This window comes from Echeneis naucrates, chromosome 9, assembly GCF_900963305.1.
Source record: "Echeneis naucrates chromosome 9, fEcheNa1.1, whole genome shotgun sequence".
Lineage (NCBI taxonomy): Eukaryota > Metazoa > Chordata > Actinopteri > Carangiformes > Echeneidae > Echeneis > Echeneis naucrates.
Genome location: NC_042519.1, coordinates 16,786,340 through 16,805,101, shown reverse-complemented (window position 1 = coordinate 16,805,101; position 18,762 = coordinate 16,786,340). Strand labels below are relative to the sequence as shown.

Sequence of the window (18,762 nt, the reverse complement as noted above, 5' to 3'; positions counted from 1 at the left end):
TTTGTTTTTTATAGTGAAGAAATAAACACTTCTTGTAGGTGGAGTTACTGTCATCTGGGAATCAGGTGGAGGTTTGTCAAGGTGGGTGTAGGTGTCTTTATTTATTTATAAAGATTGCATCACTGTGGTGCCCTGTCAGTATGCTGCCATAGACATCAGCAAAGCAGCCAGTAGTAGTCCCATCATGGTGCTGCAGCAGACACCTAAAGAACCACTCAGAGTTGGTGGGATTGCTACAGTCAGCTGGTTTTAGGAGAGTCCACCCACACATACACACACATGGCCAGCGAGGACTGAGGCAACTGTGAGGACATCACAGTGGTACACCATCTGAGATGTCTGAATGGTTGGAGCCAAAGCTGTTGATGAAGCTGAGCTCTGTTGAAATTGGCACTTTGGGCTCCTTGATAACCTGCGTGGGGCACAAATCCTGCATTTAGAGAGGACACCATTCACTGCAGAAGTTACTGACATAAAACTACTAGTAAATACCTCTCAGATTTTGCCCTGAATTTGTTGCCACCACAGCTCATTAAAACTTTATTAATAATGCAGAAGCAGGTTGGGATTGAAAGCACGGAGCTGCATACTGATTTCTGCGTTGGTGTTGGTGTTTAATGTAGCAAAATACAGTTTCTTTAATATGAATCCCATTTTAAACTTGCAAATACAATGCTATGACACTTGTTTTAGCCTTAATCTGAATACACAGACAGTGCTGGTAAAATATAAAATTTAAAATTGAATAATCTGTAAATCTATAAAGAGCCGCCGTCTCCCACTTTGCTCTTGATCAGGTTCCATTTCAAAAGCTTCACTCTTTACATTAACAGAGTAAGAGCATATGGTGATGAGGTTGGTGAGATGATGATATGATTTCCCATTAAATAAATACAGGTTTGGTAACTATAAATAACAAAGCAATCATCATGACTACTCAGAGCCAAAATAGCTCTTATTATCAGGATGTCACTAGACTGTAATGAACACAGACGAACATGGTTTAAGATTGACTATATGATGCTTTTTACTCACTTCATCAAACTTTCTCTCGCTGTAAACTTCATTCTTGTCAATAAACGTCAGCATGATCCAGTCACAGATAATGGTACACTGGAGGGGATGAAAAAAGTTTTTGGTGCAAAGAGCATTAGCTGTCACTTCAACGTTTCCAGATAAGAGAGTGATATAGTAATTGCTCACAATGCCAACTGAAGTCATTGCAGTCACTGTGCTGATGACAGTTGGGATGGGACTGAATTTACCGGCCTGCAAAGGAGTGACGTGCAAATGATATTACAGCAACTAGCACAGTCAGTAGAACATAAACTGTTGATGCTTTGATGTACTTACACGTCCGTGAACAATGATGTCCAGACGGATACCAAAGGCCTTAATAAGTGTTCGAGACACCACCCCATTCTTACAATATGATTTGGCAAATCTGGACAGAAACCACAGCGGTGGAGGTGGAAAATCCTAATACAAGCCAAAGTATCACCCACAGTTTAAAACAGTCACCAAGAAAAAACTCACCTGTAATAATATCCAGAGTTAGCATCATCCTTTCGAAGATCAAGACGACGAAAAGAATATTTAGGTTTACAGTGTGATTGGTCCAGGTCGAGGTTGCAGTCCCAGTTAATGAAAACTCCAATCACTCCTCCCTGATCGAAAACAACATTCACATATCAAACAATGCTTGCACTATCACAGTGTAGGTCATTTGCGACACATCTTTAAAACATCACTGATGGAACATAAGCAAAATAAGATTTTAAGAGAGAGAGTCTTCAGCCATGTACAGACTTGGAAATCAGATATCAAACCATAATCAAACTCACAGTCCTGCAGAGCTCACTGAAATTCTCCTTGGCTTGATGTGCGATGTAGCCAAGGCGGAAGTTTGGACAGTATGGTTCTTTCTCTTCATCATAATGACACTTACTGAGGTATTTTTGCAGAGTACGCTTATTTGAAGCATCTTTAACGTTTCCCCTGCCAAAAATGGGAAGAAATATTATTCTGACTCTCTGCTGAAAAGCATGAACTCCCAGATTTATTAATATTCAAGATACAAGGGGCTTTATTGTCATTCAACATGTTTGACATTAGGAGCAAACTATTACAATATGCAATATACAAACACACAATATACTTAGAGTAAGAGTCACAGTAATAAGTTGTAGTTAAGGAGAATGAGGAATAAGTAATTGTAAATAATTGTGTGTGTGTGTGTGTGTGTGTGTGTGTGTGTGTGTGTTTGTGTTTGGGAAGATACTTTACCTCAGTACTTCAAATTTGGGGAAGTTAATTGAGTTCCTGATGAACACTGTGAAGTTGATGGCCTCCACTAACGCCGGTTTACTGTTGAAGACAACAAATAATCACAATCGGTGATGATGATGATGATGATGATGGACCTGCCCCAAGCCATTCCTTTCTCTATGTTGCCTAGCAACCACCACTGGGACCTACAGCAGTCTAATTGATATTCTCACAGCCAACATTTGGTCAGATCAGTGACAAATCAAATATTAACCATCATTGTCTGATTTTTGTATCTTGTTACTCTTTATGTGGGTGTTTCCTGCTATCCCTGAATTATCCTGCTGAGAATACAAAATACAATCAACACTAAATTTAATGTGTTTGTGGATCCATTTTTACAACATCTTTGGCTTTCTAATCAAAGCAGATGGATTACTAAACAAGTTAAATGGAATCAGGCTCAAAACTTTCAAAAGTATAGGAGTTTAATCACAATCGGATGCCATCATAATTCAGATTTATTCTTGTGTAAGGGACTTATTTTTTTATGTAATGATTTTAGGTTCAGAAATGGAAATGACATGAACATGAATAATACATTTGGTGGTGTTTAATATCACCTGCCTTACCGTACTACGGCATACTCCTCAATAGGACACCAAGTTTGGATCTCACATGTTTTGAATGTGTGATTATAGTACTGAACACATCTGCCAGTTCTTCTGCCTGTAAGAAAGTGTCAATGTAGAGAATAACTGTGGCAAAAACAAACAAAAAAAAACACAGCATGAAGAAAGATTTTGTGAAAGCGAAAAACATTACCATGGCCATCAAAGTTAACCTCCCCTTGAACACAATCAGAATCTGTTGTACAGTTGGCACCGGCAACTTTGAAATACTAGTGAAGTGAAGACAGACATTAAAACTCACAGGAAAAGAAAGATATCTGTGTAAATAATACACATATCATTTTCTTGCACACCAGGCTTTAGTTGACCTCTCACCTCAGCACAGGTCCCTTGCCTCTGATTGTATGTGACCTCTCGCCTCAATATCGCACTGATCACATCACCGCCCTATGAGCAACAAAACTTTCCTGTGATGTTTACTGTAGCAAGACCAATTAAGACAGAAAAAAATTGGTGGGATTTTTCTTTTTTTTTTTTACGTGTTAGAGCTCAACTCACTTCTGATGGTTGAACATATTCAACTGTATCCAGAACATCATCTCCATGAACTGCTGTGCCTTTCATGAGCGTGTAGACTGAGCTCTCTGGACGTGTTTCACTCTCTTGGTATGCCTTCTGACTTATAAAGACATACCTTCAGGGTGATAGAACAGACAAAAGTGATATCAGATTTTGTGTTATGATGTCAGTTTTTATTGGAGGTATCATATTACCCTTGATCTGTTCAGCTCTCATGGCTGAAGCAATGGAAAGAGGACAGGATGACGCACTTAAATCCTTTAACCAAAGAAATCTAAGAATAAAGATCTTCACAAATTGTTAATCTACTGAGACAGCTTGGCAAAGATCGATTAGTATTGAATAAAATGAGTGACTGTATATTGATCAGTTGTTTTCAATTAATCGTAAATGGGAAGTATTTCCTCTTCACAAAGCTCAAATTTATGGTATTGAAAATGTAAAACCATTTTTAATGATAATACCCATTTTTTCATACAAATAATATTGTTAGCAAACAAAAATTGCCTAAAATATACAGTAAAACTACGAAACACCTAATCACACACAAAAGAAATAAAACGACTGAAATTACCATTACTTTGACATCCATTGATTGTCCCTTTAAAGCATTCATGAAAATACACAAACTTGAAGCTTACCAGATAAAATAGGTGATCACAAGAAACTGAACACCTCTGTAAATTACTCCAAGAGTCCTGTTTTTAACCACCATCACCTTTGGTGTCTCGTAGTCCCAGAAACCAAGAAAATAATCCTTTATAAATTCTCGTAGTCCCATGATGAACCTGTGAAAAGTTTCACACATTTTGAGATTCCCTTGGTAAGACCAATTTCTGTCTGTTTTTTTCTCTCCGTGTCTACCTTTTTACTTCTCTCTCTCTCACTATTTATTTTTCTGACTCTCTGGTCCTGCTCAGCTGTAGTCTGCATCTCTTCCAAGCATCATTGGGATCAGTGAGTGTGGTGGGGGAAGGGGGTTGGGTGGGGTTCAAATGTAGTTGAATCATACATTTTCTTTAAAGTCACTTTATTCTGATGACTGAACAGCCTCGTGTGTCCCGTTGATGAGACTAATCATCTCACTGTAGTTAATAATTACAACTTTGAATAGATTGAAAATATGAGAGTAAAAGCTTAACACAGAAGCATATTTGCAAGAAAAGATGAAACGCTCTAAAACACATGGTACGTGGAATTTAAGGAGATTGTGTGAAACCGGTCTGGTTATATTATTTAAAAAGAAAGGAAAACTTTCTTCTCTCTCTCTCTCTCTCTTTTTTTTTTTTTTTTTTTTTGAACAGGCGGATCCGTAGCCAGCCCTCGGGGGTCCTGAATGCTGCTAGCACCACCTCCTTCGCGCATGTCAGGCGACACGTGCATCGGCTGTTGCTGCTGGTGGACACCGTTGTGTTCACTTTCCGAGCAGAGGATTTTGTTGACGGATAAATTTCGCGCTGATATATACATATATATATATATATATATATTTATATATTTGTAAATGGGGGGTCTTCAGAAGAAAAAGGTAAGAGCTGACATCCGACCAACGTCAGGCTCGGAAACATTTACACCGATAACAACCTGCCTAGCTAATTAGCAAACGGAGCTAGCTAAAGTTTGTTTTTCCGAACCTCGTTGGTGCAGCTGAACAATAAATTGTTTTGTTAACTTAACTAAGAGTTAGAGAAGTGAGCGTTTCATAAGGTTATAACACGAGCTTCTGTTCTTGGTTTCCAGTTTGAGAGGGGCTCTGCCACCAACTATATCACCAGAAATAAAGCTCGGAAGAAACTACAGCTCAGCCTCCCGGACTTCAGGTAACTGCGAAATGGTTCCACTCGGGGTTTTTTGTTTGTTTTTGTTTTGACTGTTTATCGAATATATGTAGTTAATTATTTTGCCCGGAGCAAAGACTTCCTTTGTTTTCCAGGTGTGATACGCAGCTCAGGTGTCATTTTGTTGCAGTGGATTAGGGTTAGTGCAGCTCGTTTAGAATACCTTCAAATAAACCAAGGGAAGGCGGCACATCAGCAAGACCTGCCAGTACATCCCAGCAAGTATCCCACAAACTGAATAGGCACCTTAACCAAAACAAGAATAACAACCCAATATTGAGTTAAATTACAGCGCTATTGAATCAGACCACTTGTATTAGATACATACCCCGAGTAAACTGGCAGCCGAATATATGATGAAAATCACCATATTCTCTGATGTTATTGATAAGACATTTGTGGGTGCTGGATTTTTTGTTCTTAATAATTTGAAAAAGTATGCTAAGAAATCAATATAAATATTCTATGCCCATACATCTTTCCATGACTATAAAGCAGTGTTGCTTATTGATTTTCCTACTAAATACAATCAGATATTGGAGACCTTGGCATGAAAAAGAGAAAAATCTCTAATTGATATTAGCTGACGAAGGATTTGTTTCAGACCTGTGAGAGTTGTGTACTTTCAGCTGATTGGAGACTATATTATAATGGAATAAATCTGTATGTTTTGCTTGCTTTGGCTAATTGATCAAAATCTTTAGCTATTTATCAATCCATGGTTTAAATACAAAATACATATATACATATATCATCACTGCACCTACAGACATAAAGTGGTTTCATATCACGATGCATAGAAAACAGCGCTGTCATGGACATATAATTCTAATTTCTGATGTTCAGGCGACTATGCATCCTCAAAGGCATCTATCCCCACGAGCCCAAGCACAAGAAGAAGGTGAACAAAGGGTCCACAGCCCAGAGGACCTTCTACATGCTCAAAGACATCCGCTTTTTGATGCACGAGCCAATCGTTGGCAAGTTCAGAGACTATAAGGTATAGTAGGGTTTGCTTGTTTTTTCGTTTGTTAAATACTTATGTAAGAACAGTTTTGAGAGATAATTTTGTTACTTTCAAATAAAATCTTTCAAATCGTATTCATTAACAAATGACTTCCACCTATCCAGACCTGCAAATCCTGTGAATTTTAACTTGAGGATAATTGATCAGTGTTTGTTTTTTCAATATTTGCCAAAATGTCTTACATCCCTACAGGTATTTGTTCGCAAACTGAAGAAGGCCTATGGAAAAACTGAATGGTCTGCAGTGGAGAGACTAAGAGAGAACAAGCCAACCTATAAATTGGACCACATCATCAAAGAAAGGTGAGTGTTGTTCCCTCAACTTGACATAAGAGGGCATGGTTGAGCCGATTATTGTGAAATCAAAGTGATCATATTATTAGAAATGACTAACACAATTAATATATTTAATTATATTTTGTCTTTCTTAAAAGTTAGATGCAAACCAATTACATAGTAATTACAACGTCTCCTGACTCTGATGCTCCTTTCTATTACAGGTACCCCGCCTTCATTGATGCTCTCCGTGATATTGACGACGCCCTTTGCATGTGCTTCCTCTTCTCTACCTTCGCCCGAACAGGAAAATGTCACGTTCAGACAATCCAACTGTGCAGACGTCTCACTGTGGAGTGGATGAACTTTGTTATTGCATCTCGTGGTCTCAGAAAGGTGCCAGCCCAACAAGCTGCTTTTTTTGGTGTTCATTTGGCATATAAATATATCAGTATGAATGAGTTCATTGACCTCTGTCCTTAATACACAAAATTTTATCTGTTCCTAACAGGTTTTCCTCTCCATCAAGGGAATATATTATCAAGCAGAAGTGATGGGACAGCTCATTACATGGCTGGTGCCGTATCAATTTGCCCATGATGTAAGTTCAAAATGATGAAACCCAGTCCATGGTCATTATGCTAATAATACCCAGCCATATTATTGGCTATATAGTATTAGCTTGATACAACTCTGTTAGCATTTGAATCCATCAAAATCAACAATAAAGTGCTGCTGTCATTTACAAAAAGATTCATTTAGTTTGGTATGGTGTGTAATTACTCTTGAATGTAAACTGTTAAAATGAGTTCACAGACTGGGATGCTGGTTGTGTGCCCCAGGGATTACACACTACTATGAATATTGGACCCTTTGAGACTCAGTTCCTTTTCTTTCCCCCCAGCACCCAACAGATGTTGACTACAGAGTAATGGCAACTTTCACAGAGTTATACACAACTCTCCTGGGTTTCGTCAACTTCAGACTCTACCATTCCCTCAACCTGCTCTACCCACCAAAGGTATTTTGGACTGTGTTAATGTCACACAGACTTTTCTCTGTATATCACTTTTCAGGACTTTTCTGACAGTATTATAATTATGTTGCTCACAAATGGAGTCAAACTCACATTCATTATACTGACTCAAATGGCTCATTTTTATTTAAGACATCATACTTTACATTCACATGTATTTAGATTTCAGCTGCTTCATCTTGTGAATTTGCAAATAATTGTACAGACTAATGATTTTGGGTTATTTGAGCACTTGTTGGCAAATCTGTGTTTTTTCAGCTGGACGGCAAAGCAATGTCAGAGCTGAAGGAAGAAGATGAGGACGACTATGCAATGAATTCAGAATGCTACTTAGAGGTGAGCCTCTTAATCCTAAACTTCAGTGGTTTCTATTCATTACATATCTGTAGTGGAGATATCTGCCCAAATGTTGTCACATCAGAAGAAGGCGGAATATTTTCTCAAGAGGCTGAGAGAGGCCAACATCAGTACCTTAGTGCTGGCAGCAGTGCTGTCTCCAATTCAATTAAAATACAAGCTATATCAAAATTAATAAAATGTACCAAGAAATAACACTCCCTTTCAGACCAATTCAGTCTTCCCACTCACGGATTTATTTTTTGATTCGGTTTGGCTGAAACCTTGCTTTTGTTTGACATTTGAACGTTTAACACACTTTCACTTATTATAGGACTTTTTTTGACCTGTTAAGTAGTAGCTTGAATGTGTATGGCAGTGAAGTACTAAATCCTGATTTTAAATCGAGAGGGGTTTAATCATTGTTGAAAGAAGTTGGCTGGGAGATGTAAGTCTCAGTACAGGTTTTCCTAAATGGGTAATCTTGGTGTTGTGACCTCTAATGAATACAGTTCAGTGAGTGTAAAAATTAGCTGTTTGACAGGCATTCATTGCCAGTTTTTTTTTTTTTTTTGTTACTCTATTCTTTTTGTAACTATGATTGTGTTCCTGTGCTATTTATGACACTTGCTAAACCTGATGGAAAGTTTCAGAATTGATTTATAGACTTTGGAATTCTTACTTGCCATTATCTTTTATTTTTAAGACATAAGTAAGCGTCCAGCAAAGTATTCTTGTCATATATCATGTAAAGTTGTGGTTATTCATAGTAATGATTTGTAAATAAAGTTAAATTGTTGCTTTAAACGTGTCGTTTTTGGGTTTATAGAAACTGTCAGCTCTAAGTGCTAGTCTGTCACGGGTGGTTTCTGCTACAGAGGAGGAGGATGCAGAACTTGACCAGTTTCCTGTTGAAGGGGTAAGATATCCAGTTCACTGTATCTGTTAAGTGTTTCAAATGGAGAATGAATGTCATGGATTATAGGTAGGATTAGGTATAATAGGATTATAAACTCAATTGGGAGATGTGAACCTTTTTAATGATTTTCTTCAGGAGGATACTGAAAAGATGGAGGCCAGAGAAAGAGAACAGAAACAACAGGAAGCCCAGAAAAAGCTTTTTGAGGGCCTCAAGTTCTACCTGAACAGAGAAGTACCCAGAGAATCACTGGCTTTCGTCATCAGGTAAGTGCTGTGTGTGTTGCAATGAAAATCTGTCAGTAGTCTTTTATATACATATAGAAATGTTATGCCTAAGTTGACTATGAATTTTAAACAGGCGCAAAACCTTTTTAATTTAAGTTATCATCTGTTCATTGATGCTGTGTTCCAATAGGTGTTTTGGTGGTGAGGTGTCCTGGGACAAATCGGTTTGCATTGGTAGCAAGTACGAGGTGACAGATGAGACCATCACACATCATATTGTTGACAGACCCAATGTCGACAAACAGTATATCAACAGGTAATGTTTCACATTTTTCTGATTCACTTTTTACAAAGGTTGTCAAAAAGATTTTCCTTTTTTATTATGGATTGAAATGTGCCATTAAAAATATGATAAATAAATAGAACAATATAAAGCCCTTTAATGCTGTTTGAGGTGTTGACAAGTATAACATGAAGGATGTCATCTGCCTGTTCTGGTCCTTTCATATAAGGGAATTTTTCAAAAGAAAAAGCTCAGTCAGATTCTTCTGAGCCACTGCAGTCCCAAATTTCTGTTGATGGTGGGCTCTGGTGGCTGAGTAGTTAGAACATGGCCCATATGGACATTTTGAGTAAGAGGTCATTGCACCTTTTCAAGTTTTTTTTTTTTTTTTCCTTTGAGAAAGTGATGAGCAAAACACACACCACCCTCTCTTATCAGCTATCAGCAAATTGACAGAACAATAACAAAATAGTGAAACTTTGGATGAAACCACACAACTCTAATATATGCATTTAATATATTAATTGATCAGTGAGTACTTAATTTCACTTTCTCTTGACCACCCTACTTTTTATACAATAAGCTACATTGATAGTTTATTTTGGGATCCTAAATTCTATGTGCAGGAAGTCTTTGCAGCTTGTGATCCTCTATCCTTTGTCATTACAGTATCCTTTACAATGCATCCTTTGAGTGAACTTTCTGCTCTCTAGCCTCAAAGCAATCCTATTCATCGTGCATGGCAGATGCTGCCCCCTATTTCATTTCCTGCGTGCATTTCTCTAGCATGGAAGGAAAACTTCATCTCTGACCAAATAGAGAGATAGTTTCTCATTATTTAAAATTAAAACAAGGAACTATAAAATCCCTGTTGGTTTCCTCTGAAGCAGATATCATAAATTAACTTGACATTTCAGGTACTATATTCAGCCCCAGTGGGTGTATGACTGTGTCAACGCCAAAATCCGCCTGCCGGTGGAAGACTACTTCCTAGGAGTGACTCTGCCCCCTCACCTCTCTCCGTTTGTAGAGGAGAAGGAAGGTGATTATGTGCCCCCCGAAAAATTGAAGATCATGGCCTTACAACGGGGAGAAAAGCCTGGTATGGACCGGACCGTTTTTATATCCCACTTTTCATACACACAATTTTATATTATGGCCAAACAATATTGAGCCACATTGATTAGAATTAATATGAATTGATGTGGGTGTATTGGCATACCTTCAATACCAACTCGCTGCATCAGTAATAAACGTAGTGCCTTATTTTAAAGTGGCTGAATACAGACAACACAAGTGATATTGCATTTGATACTGTTGGTAAATATAGATCAGTTACTATAGATTTCATATTGAAGAAAAGTGGATTCACAACACATGAACAAAAAAATAATAAATTTCACTTCCATTATAGCCAATGAACAGGAGGAGGATGAGGAGGAAGAGGAGGATGATGATGAGGATGATGAGGAGGAGGAGGAGGAGGAGGAGGATGATGGTGGCAACGATGAGGAAGAAGAGACAGAAGAGCAAAACCTAAAAACGATGCAGGAACAGAGCTCTCAGGGCAAGGTAAGAGATGTTTGACACTCTTCCTTGAAACTTATGTAATCCTGTTTTTTCCAAATTTGAAGAATCAACTTTTCACTTCATTTTAGTCTCTGCAAGTCAAAGTGACGCCAGGAAAAGTGACAGTAGAAAACAAAGCTCGCTTGGAACAGGAGGAGAAAGCAGAGGAGAAACGTCTTGCCATCATGATGATGAAGAGAAAGGAAAAGTACCTGTTCGACAAGATCATGTTCGGAAAGAAAAGAAAAATCAGAGAGGTTTGTTTAATTTTGCAATTCATTGTGGATTCATGTCTATATACTATTTTGTGTGTGTGTGTGATATTTTAAAGTTTGGATCCTTTATTTTCCTTATCTAGCATCTTATCTCTGTCATTGTGTAACAGTAGTGTGTGTGGGGGGGGTGGTTACTGTATAACCACACACACTTGGTGACCCTCTGAGTTCACTGAACTCTTCATTGTGAGTGTGAGGGGGTTAACTGCATTCATTCACTTGTTGCAGGCCAACAAACTTGCTGCCAAGAGGAAAGCCCATGACGATGCGGAAAAGTCAAAGAAGAAAAAGGCTCGAAAATAGTTTGACATCTTCAAACTGACTTGGTGTTTTAACTTAATGAGTTGGAGTGCTTTACATGTTGAGATGTCATAAACCTGTAGTTGTGCCAGACAGCCCTGTGAGTTAGTTTTTCTGTTACATGGGTGTAATAATTTCCACTGAATCACACGCTAAAAGGCAGGATGTGGTGTATGCCAACTGTGTCATTAATGTACGAAGTGATTGTCTCTATTATGTCTGTATTAACTCTCCAACTCTGTATTTCACAAGATATTCCACTGTATTTTAAATCCTGTACTTCAAATGGTCTGTATTCTAAAGTAAAAACACAATTTATTAAGCCTGTTTATTGTGATCATGCATCAGATATAATTTTTAGCTCTGACTAAGCCGCTAAGCCGTGTTTCTTCACATTGCATTACTGGGTGGTGCATTCAAGGATGGAATAGTTATTAAATGATTCGTACAAGCCATTAGTCTCTTCATTACACTGATCAGTCTTTGGGTGTGTATGGATCAAAACACATGCAAGATAGTCGATATGTTGTCCAATATGAACCAAGAGTCTAAATTTGTCAGGGAGCCAGAGGCTCAGGTTACTGTAGTATTGTCACTGTCCACAAATACACAATGTGTGCTGATAACAAATGGCACAAACCCCCCCCCCACGATTCTGCTGTGATCCTGGTGGGCCAAAGGCCAGGTCAGTCATACCCAGAGCTCCTCAATCTCCTCATTCAGTCTAAGACGCTGACTGCCGCCCATCACACCATGATCTGCATTCCAGGCATGCCCTCCCAGTTCAGGTCTCAGCCTGGCACTATGGTGGCCGCAGTCAAAGGCACGCTGACAACAAAAGCAGTAGTGTCACACTACTGACGGCTGGGATGAGCAGCACAAATCCAGTTTGCCTTCCAGACCCTGGGGCCAAAGTGTAGACGGGTGAGCCCTTATGAGCACACTGCTACATCCTGCCGCGCAGAACCAAATAGACTTGTCATTTGCGGTTGAATGTTAATTTTATTCTCTATTGACAGCTGTACTGCTTGCACAAGTCTACTGAGGACAGCTTTGAAAGTGTCCGATGCTGTCATAATACATTCATATCTACTAAGTTTAAATTCTGACAACATACTGTGCAAACTACAGAAAAGAATTTTAAAGAAAATATTAAACCTTTATAAATGACAATAATAAATGTGAGACAAAGATTTTATCAGTTGTTTTTTTGTTTTTTTTTTTGGTAATTGATATATCCATGGTACCACAATTGATACCTGCCCAGTTGACTTTTCCTCATCACATATAAATGTGGTTTTCTAAATAAGCATTTCAAACAATACACAGACCAGTCTTGATCAAGTGGTACAATTAGAGCCTTTGTGCTTTGGCTTGTTCTTTTTATGTTGTTTTCTACCCCTCCTATCAGCTTGCAGCTCAGACTCCAGTGTCTGTACTCAATAGCCCTCTGTATGTAGACATAGAATAGGGACTATACAGCCCCTCTCCCACCTCCCCTCCTTTGCACTCACTGACAAGTGCACATCCCCTGACAGAGAGCTTGACGTCACTGGTGGCTAGATGAGCCTCCCTGCAGTGCTTTATTCAGCAGGAGCAGTTTTGGAATTGAAAGTTGGGGGGAGGTGGCAGGTAGACGGAGGCATCAGGTGTGCAAGCAGAGAGGTAGAGCGAAAGAGGAGAAGAGCAACAGCAACCAGGTGAATGAGCTCAGCTGCCCTGGGCATGTGATAAGGGGAGTGAAGGACTGAGCTGGGTCTATAACAGTATGTGTATGTCAAGATCAGACATAAGAAAAGCTGTAGGACGAAGTCAGACTCATATTTGTCATCTGGAAGCGGATTGGAAAGGAAGAAGACAATGCATCTGGAGAAGAAACAATTCCATTAATTTTTCTTTGGATTTACGTATAAAGGTAAGCAATCCATCTTCAGAGTAAAACAAATCTCTTGAATGCAATCTCACTTTGTGCTTTGTGATATTGGCAATGGTTTTTAAGATAAACAGCAGTAAGTCAATATACCTGCCAAAGCTTTCAGCTATATCAAATAAAAGCCAAGGAAACAGCTTAACATGCAGTTCCTAAATTCAGTTGTGTCATCTGTTAAAAGTCAACATACTTTTGAGGCCTTATTATGCCAGTAAATAAATCTGTCTTTGATTCTGTGTGCAGCCATACTCAGAATGAAGTCACTTTGACAAACTGCAAGAACATTCATATTTGCATATTTGAGCAAGCAAAGATGTCAGCTTGCCTCAAAGAAACCCTTTTATTTGATCCAGCTCATGCTGTAAAGCTTTTAATGATATAAAATTCACTCCACAGACAAACGTTTCCACCTAAATGATCCTCGTGCTCCAATGTCCATAATCAGAGAGCGAAAACTTCCCCATGTGTCTTTCAGTTCTGTTTGAAGAGTGTTTCTTGTAAAATGCATTGCCAGTACTGAGCCTAAAATATGACGCTATGGTTCATTGAACTAAGACGCACATAATAGCTCAAATCGGCATCAGGGTTGAAGATATCTGTTTGGGACACACCACCACGGCTGGACTAATCCAAAAATCAACAATAAATGGCACACGATGCCTAAAAAGGCCGACACATTCAAAGTTTACCATGAATACTTTCAAACCGGCGTGGTCACGCCCAAAGCGATCTGTACTTGAGTTCAAAGTGCTCATGTGTGAATTCCCTCTGTATCACTGTCCTCTTCGTCCACTTTGTACACTTTGTGTTGCTTTCTGTGGTAGAAAAAACTCTCATCTGTTTCATTTGTTGCTTTATACCACTAATTCGTTACATTTTAGCTGGAGTTATTGTGGGTTTCCTAACTGTTGTTACTCCTTCCACTGCAGGCAAAAGTTTTTACCAAAACTAGACAAAAACAGTTTGTTGACTTGTTGAGTTGAGGGTTTTGTCAGGAGGTCTCCTAAAGCATGTGCCGTGGTTATTAATTCCACTAAAAGATTCTACTTTTAATTATAACTATTTAACAATGTACTGATTGTACTTTTATTGGGGTAAATTGTCTGAACACTTCCTCCTGAAGTTGGGGCTAACAAGTCCTCCAGCAAATATAGCACAAGGACTGTTTGTTTTCTGATCATTAACTGATTGGAACTCACGTTAGCTCCTCTCCCCGCGGCAAAAAGACAATGCGCTTCACGGCTCACAGCGATCGGAGACCTCTGGTGGTGGAGTCATCCCAGAGTACCATATTTCAAAAACAAACTGAGCATTAAAATGTTGAGGAAAACTCAGGGTGTTTACTGATCGTGCTGCTGGTCAATCTCTGTCAGGTTCTGAGCACGCGTAAACACATGATTATTACATGAGAGTACACATCACATCAGTTCGTTTTCTTTGAAAAGTCAATAAGCTAAAAAGCTCGTGAGGCCTCTGCTCTGTATCGATGTCACCGTAGCTCACATATGTCATATATTTCAGTCGGCGTGGTGAGTAACTTATGGAGCTGACTCGGCAGGTGGCTCATCTTACTCCAGTCTGCAAGGGGGAATGCAATAGCACTTTCCATGGGGCTGCATTATTTATCTCATGGGACAGCTGAGAAACACACTGATGCTAATTTCAAGTTGCAAGTATGTCATTTTGTAGTGCACCATACAATTTTTTCTGCACTCTGTGTTTAAAAGGACAGCCAAACGAAGAGCGGTTAACACAGTCACCGCGTCAAGTAGAACGTAGCGCTGGGTAGATATCCTCGAGCACCACAAATTACAGTCCACCTGATGACAACAGTTTACACAAAGACTACAGGCCCGGAGGCTGCCATTAGAAACCCACTTCAAATTGTTTTTCGAAAACAGCTGGTCACGTGAAAGAATTCTCGACCTCTCCTTACTCCTAAATGTTAACTGCTCATTTTGATAATAATAATGATTTTGGACATCTTTGTTTATTTTGTTGTTTGTTTGTCGAACTCTCCATCCCTGCTACAGGCGATGGATACATTTAGATTGATGCCAGAAACACACAACACACCACAAACAGCTGATAGAGGTTTTATTTTACCAACACATTTCTGTCATATAACAATCAACATGCATTGTATTTTTCCAGCTGTTCATGTTAATGTGTCCAGTGTAATGTGACGACGACGATGATGATGATGATGATGATGATGATGATAATGATGATGATGATGATGAACTGTGTTTTAAGATAATCCTTGACACTGCTGCAGCATGACTGGCAAGCAAGGGAGACAGTGGAGGTCTATGTGCAAAGGCCTGGTCCTAGGTACCCTCCTAACCAGCTGCATGATCCTGCTCTACTGCCTCTCCACTCCGCAGGTCCACATCAGCATGCCTGAGTAAGACTCGTCCCTCTGGTGCACATGCGCTGTGTAAAAACTCATCATGTAAAACATAGAATATATCGAATTTCTTCACCTTTAGATTGAAGATAAAGATGCCAAATACTTTTGTGACTCTAGCATCTGAAATGTGATGTTTGCAGATGTTCTTCATTTTTGGAAGGGTGTAAACTTCATTAGCGTCAGGTCGTCTTCCCTGTTTTCCTCTCTGTAGGGTTCCAGTGCCTTACTCCTGTGCCCACCGTCCATCTCAGCTTCGCCCCCGACCAACCACAAACAGCTCACATCAAACCCATGGTCAGACCTGTGCTCCTAAGGTCGATATCATGTTCATGAAAACCCACAAAACAGCCAGCAGCACCTTCCTCAATATCCTGTTCCGCTTTGGGGAGAAGCACCGGCTCAAATTTGCCTTTCCTGACAGCAGGAATGATTTCTTCTATCCGTCTCTTTTCGAGCGTTCCCAGGTGAAAGACTACCGACCTGGAATGTGTTTCAATATTATCTGTAACCACATGCGCTTCCATGCACGTGAGGTGGCCAAGTTGCTCCCTATGGACACTTCCTACATCACGATTCTGCGGGACCCTGCAGAGCTTTTTGAGTCATCTTTTCACTACTTTGGGCGGCTGGTGCCTTTTACCTGGAAGATACCAGGTGATGACAAGCTGACTGAGTTCCTACGCGATCCGCATTACTACTTTGATCCACAGGGCTTCAACTCTTTCTACCTCAAGAATCTGCTGTTCTTTGACTTTGGACAGGACAACACTCTGGAGCTGGATGACCCACAGGTAGAAAAAGGAATCAAATTCATCACTGACCGTTTTCAGCTGGTCATGCTGGTGGAATACTTTGAAGAATCACTCATCCTTCTCAAAGACGCCCTTTGCTGGGAGATGGATGACTTGCTCTTCTTCAAGCTCAATGCACGCAAGGGATCTACTGTGTCTAAACTTACCTCTGAGCTTAGAGCCAGGGCACTTGAGTGGAATGCTATCGACTGGAAGCTATACCAGCATTTCAACAAAACCTTTTGGAGCAAAGTACGTGCCTATGGACAGGGGCGGATGGCTGAGGATGTGGCAGAGCTTAGGAGAAGGAACGCAGAGATGACATCCATCTGCATTGAGGGGGGTCGTGCTGTGGAAGCTGGCAGCATCCAAGAGACAGCCATGCAGCCCTGGCAACCCATCGGAGAGAAGTCCATTATGGGCTATAACCTGAAGAAGAATGTAGACAAGTCTCATCGGAAGTTGTGCCGTAAGATGTTGATGCCTGAGCTTCAATACTTGACAGAGCTCGGAGTGAACCTGTGGATCACCAAGTTGTGGGGCCACGTCCGAGATATCATTAACTGGTGACTGGTGAATTTGGTTCTGAAAGACTGCATTCAAAGAAGAGACGTCTGATTTTGTGGCTAAAACCGTGAGAGGTTAAACCTTTCATGTCACATTTCTTGTCTCACTTTGTTGTAATTGTTATTGCGTTTCATGTGATTGTGCACTGTAATTTATTTCATGGGTGCTTTGGGAAAAAAAAATACTGTTGACCACACAATCTACAAATACTGAATCAGTTTGCTGCATGCATTTCAGGCCTAATATTGTTGTCTATGTTTCTGAGTCCAGTTTTCAGACATTAAAATGTTTGTATTGTCAGACGTGAATTTGTCCTGATGGACCAACTGAGAAAACTATGAAGTTCAGATATAATTTAAGCCCTGTGATGGAATGAAGATGGATTGTTGCCATCCCTTCTAAATTGGAAGAGTCATGTTTCACTGTCTCCTCAGCAAAGTTGGAACATTTAAATTCTCTGACTGAATCCCCACTAATGGCTAAAATACAGCAGTGAATATATGTATGGTGAAGTATTCAATCCCACATTATTGTTTATGGAGGACAAAATCATCCATTACTTAAAATAATAATAATAATAATAGAAGAACATAGGTGAGCATGTCTCCAATAAATAGGAGTTGTCTCATGACAACAGAGAAACGACAGGTGCAACTAATACCATTAAAGTTTTTGCTGTTTCAGGGCCCCAGAACTGAGCCAATATTCTAATTAAGTATTTTTATGGATTACTCTTGTTTTCTCTTCCTTGAAAAAATGAAAGAAAGTTGGATAAATAATATTGCAAGAAGTTAAAATTAAATTAAATACATACTGAGTACAGCACTATGCAATCAAGAGAAAAATCATGTCAGACTAAATCTGCTTTCTTTATCCTTTTTGCAGAATATGAAGTGTTGGTGATATGTCAAGTTTACCGCATGATATAATATTTTTTCTTCTCCGATATGAAATTAAGAAATGAAAGTCTGATAATGCACTGAATTTGCTTATTTATTTCTGTTGAACTGTGCAAATTGACCCACCCATATCATCTTTATGTATTTCCATTAATTTAATATTACATTTTTTTGTGTTCCTACTCATCAAAGGATTCTGTTATTGATTCATTTATCTATAATGTACTGGTTTTGTCCTCCATACAGTGCTTCCAATCTTTTTATCCTCAAAAGGAAGTGAAAATTACGTGTAATACTGCATGTATTAAATGTCTGATTCATAAAGCTCATGAAGATTATCTTTGTCTCTGATTCCATCCTTTATATGTGTAACAGTTAGCAGTATCCATTATGTATGAATGCTGATGACATATCAACATTCATACTTTAACTAATTTGAAAAGGTTTTGTAAGTAATGTTGGCTATGGGCATTGATCCTGAACAACTTAGTAGATTGTTCTGTTAACATTATTTGGGAGCCAGGTGACAAACGTATGAATGCATTTATTGACTTTTCATTGGAAAATCCTAATTACACCCACTGTGAGTTGCCGTTGT

The 18,762-nt window shown here is 39.2% G+C and overlaps 3 protein-coding genes across 5 annotated transcripts; 2 read left to right on the top strand and 1 right to left on the bottom strand.

Annotated features, from left to right (window-relative positions):
- Positions 1-313: 313 nt before the first annotated feature.
- p2rx2 (purinergic receptor P2X, ligand-gated ion channel, 2) lies at positions 314-4,287 on the bottom strand. Its single transcript, XM_029511342.1, has 12 exons — positions 4,121-4,287; positions 3,459-3,594; positions 3,276-3,347; positions 3,094-3,169; positions 2,901-2,997; positions 2,287-2,367; positions 1,845-1,998; positions 1,537-1,667; positions 1,354-1,444; positions 1,204-1,269; positions 1,036-1,113; positions 314-412 (listed from the first exon to the last, which is right to left on the bottom strand). Exons 1-12 carry the CDS (start codon positions 4,285-4,287, stop codon positions 314-316), a joined length of 1,248 nt encoding a protein of 415 aa, XP_029367202.1.
- A 573-nt stretch (positions 4,288-4,860) lies between these two features.
- pes (pescadillo) lies at positions 4,861-12,019 on the top strand. Of its 3 annotated transcripts, none has more exons than XM_029510605.1 (15): positions 4,861-5,007; positions 5,220-5,299; positions 6,164-6,317; positions 6,537-6,646; positions 6,844-7,015; positions 7,131-7,220; positions 7,524-7,640; positions 7,914-7,991; positions 8,821-8,910; positions 9,061-9,176; positions 9,328-9,453; positions 10,338-10,522; positions 10,835-10,992; positions 11,079-11,246; positions 11,493-12,019. In XM_029510605.1, exons 1-15 carry the CDS (start codon positions 4,984-4,986, stop codon positions 11,565-11,567), a joined length of 1,743 nt encoding a protein of 580 aa, XP_029366465.1. In that variant the 5' UTR covers positions 4,861-4,983; the 3' UTR covers positions 11,568-12,019. The 3 variants fall into 3 exon arrangements, with proteins under 3 accessions (XP_029366465.1, XP_029366463.1, XP_029366464.1); XM_029510603.1 differs by having other exon boundaries at positions 9,046-9,176; XM_029510604.1 differs by having other exon boundaries at positions 9,046-9,176; positions 10,338-10,536; positions 10,846-10,992.
- A 1,221-nt stretch (positions 12,020-13,240) lies between these two features.
- gal3st1a (galactose-3-O-sulfotransferase 1a) lies at positions 13,241-18,458 on the top strand. Its single transcript, XM_029511158.1, has 3 exons — positions 13,241-13,479; positions 15,751-15,901; positions 16,119-18,458. The coding sequence occupies exons 2-3, from the start codon at positions 15,774-15,776 to the stop codon at positions 17,266-17,268; spliced, it is 1,278 nt and encodes a 425-aa protein (XP_029367018.1). The 5' UTR covers positions 13,241-13,479; positions 15,751-15,773; the 3' UTR covers positions 17,269-18,458.
- Positions 18,459-18,762: the final 304 nt, after the last annotated feature.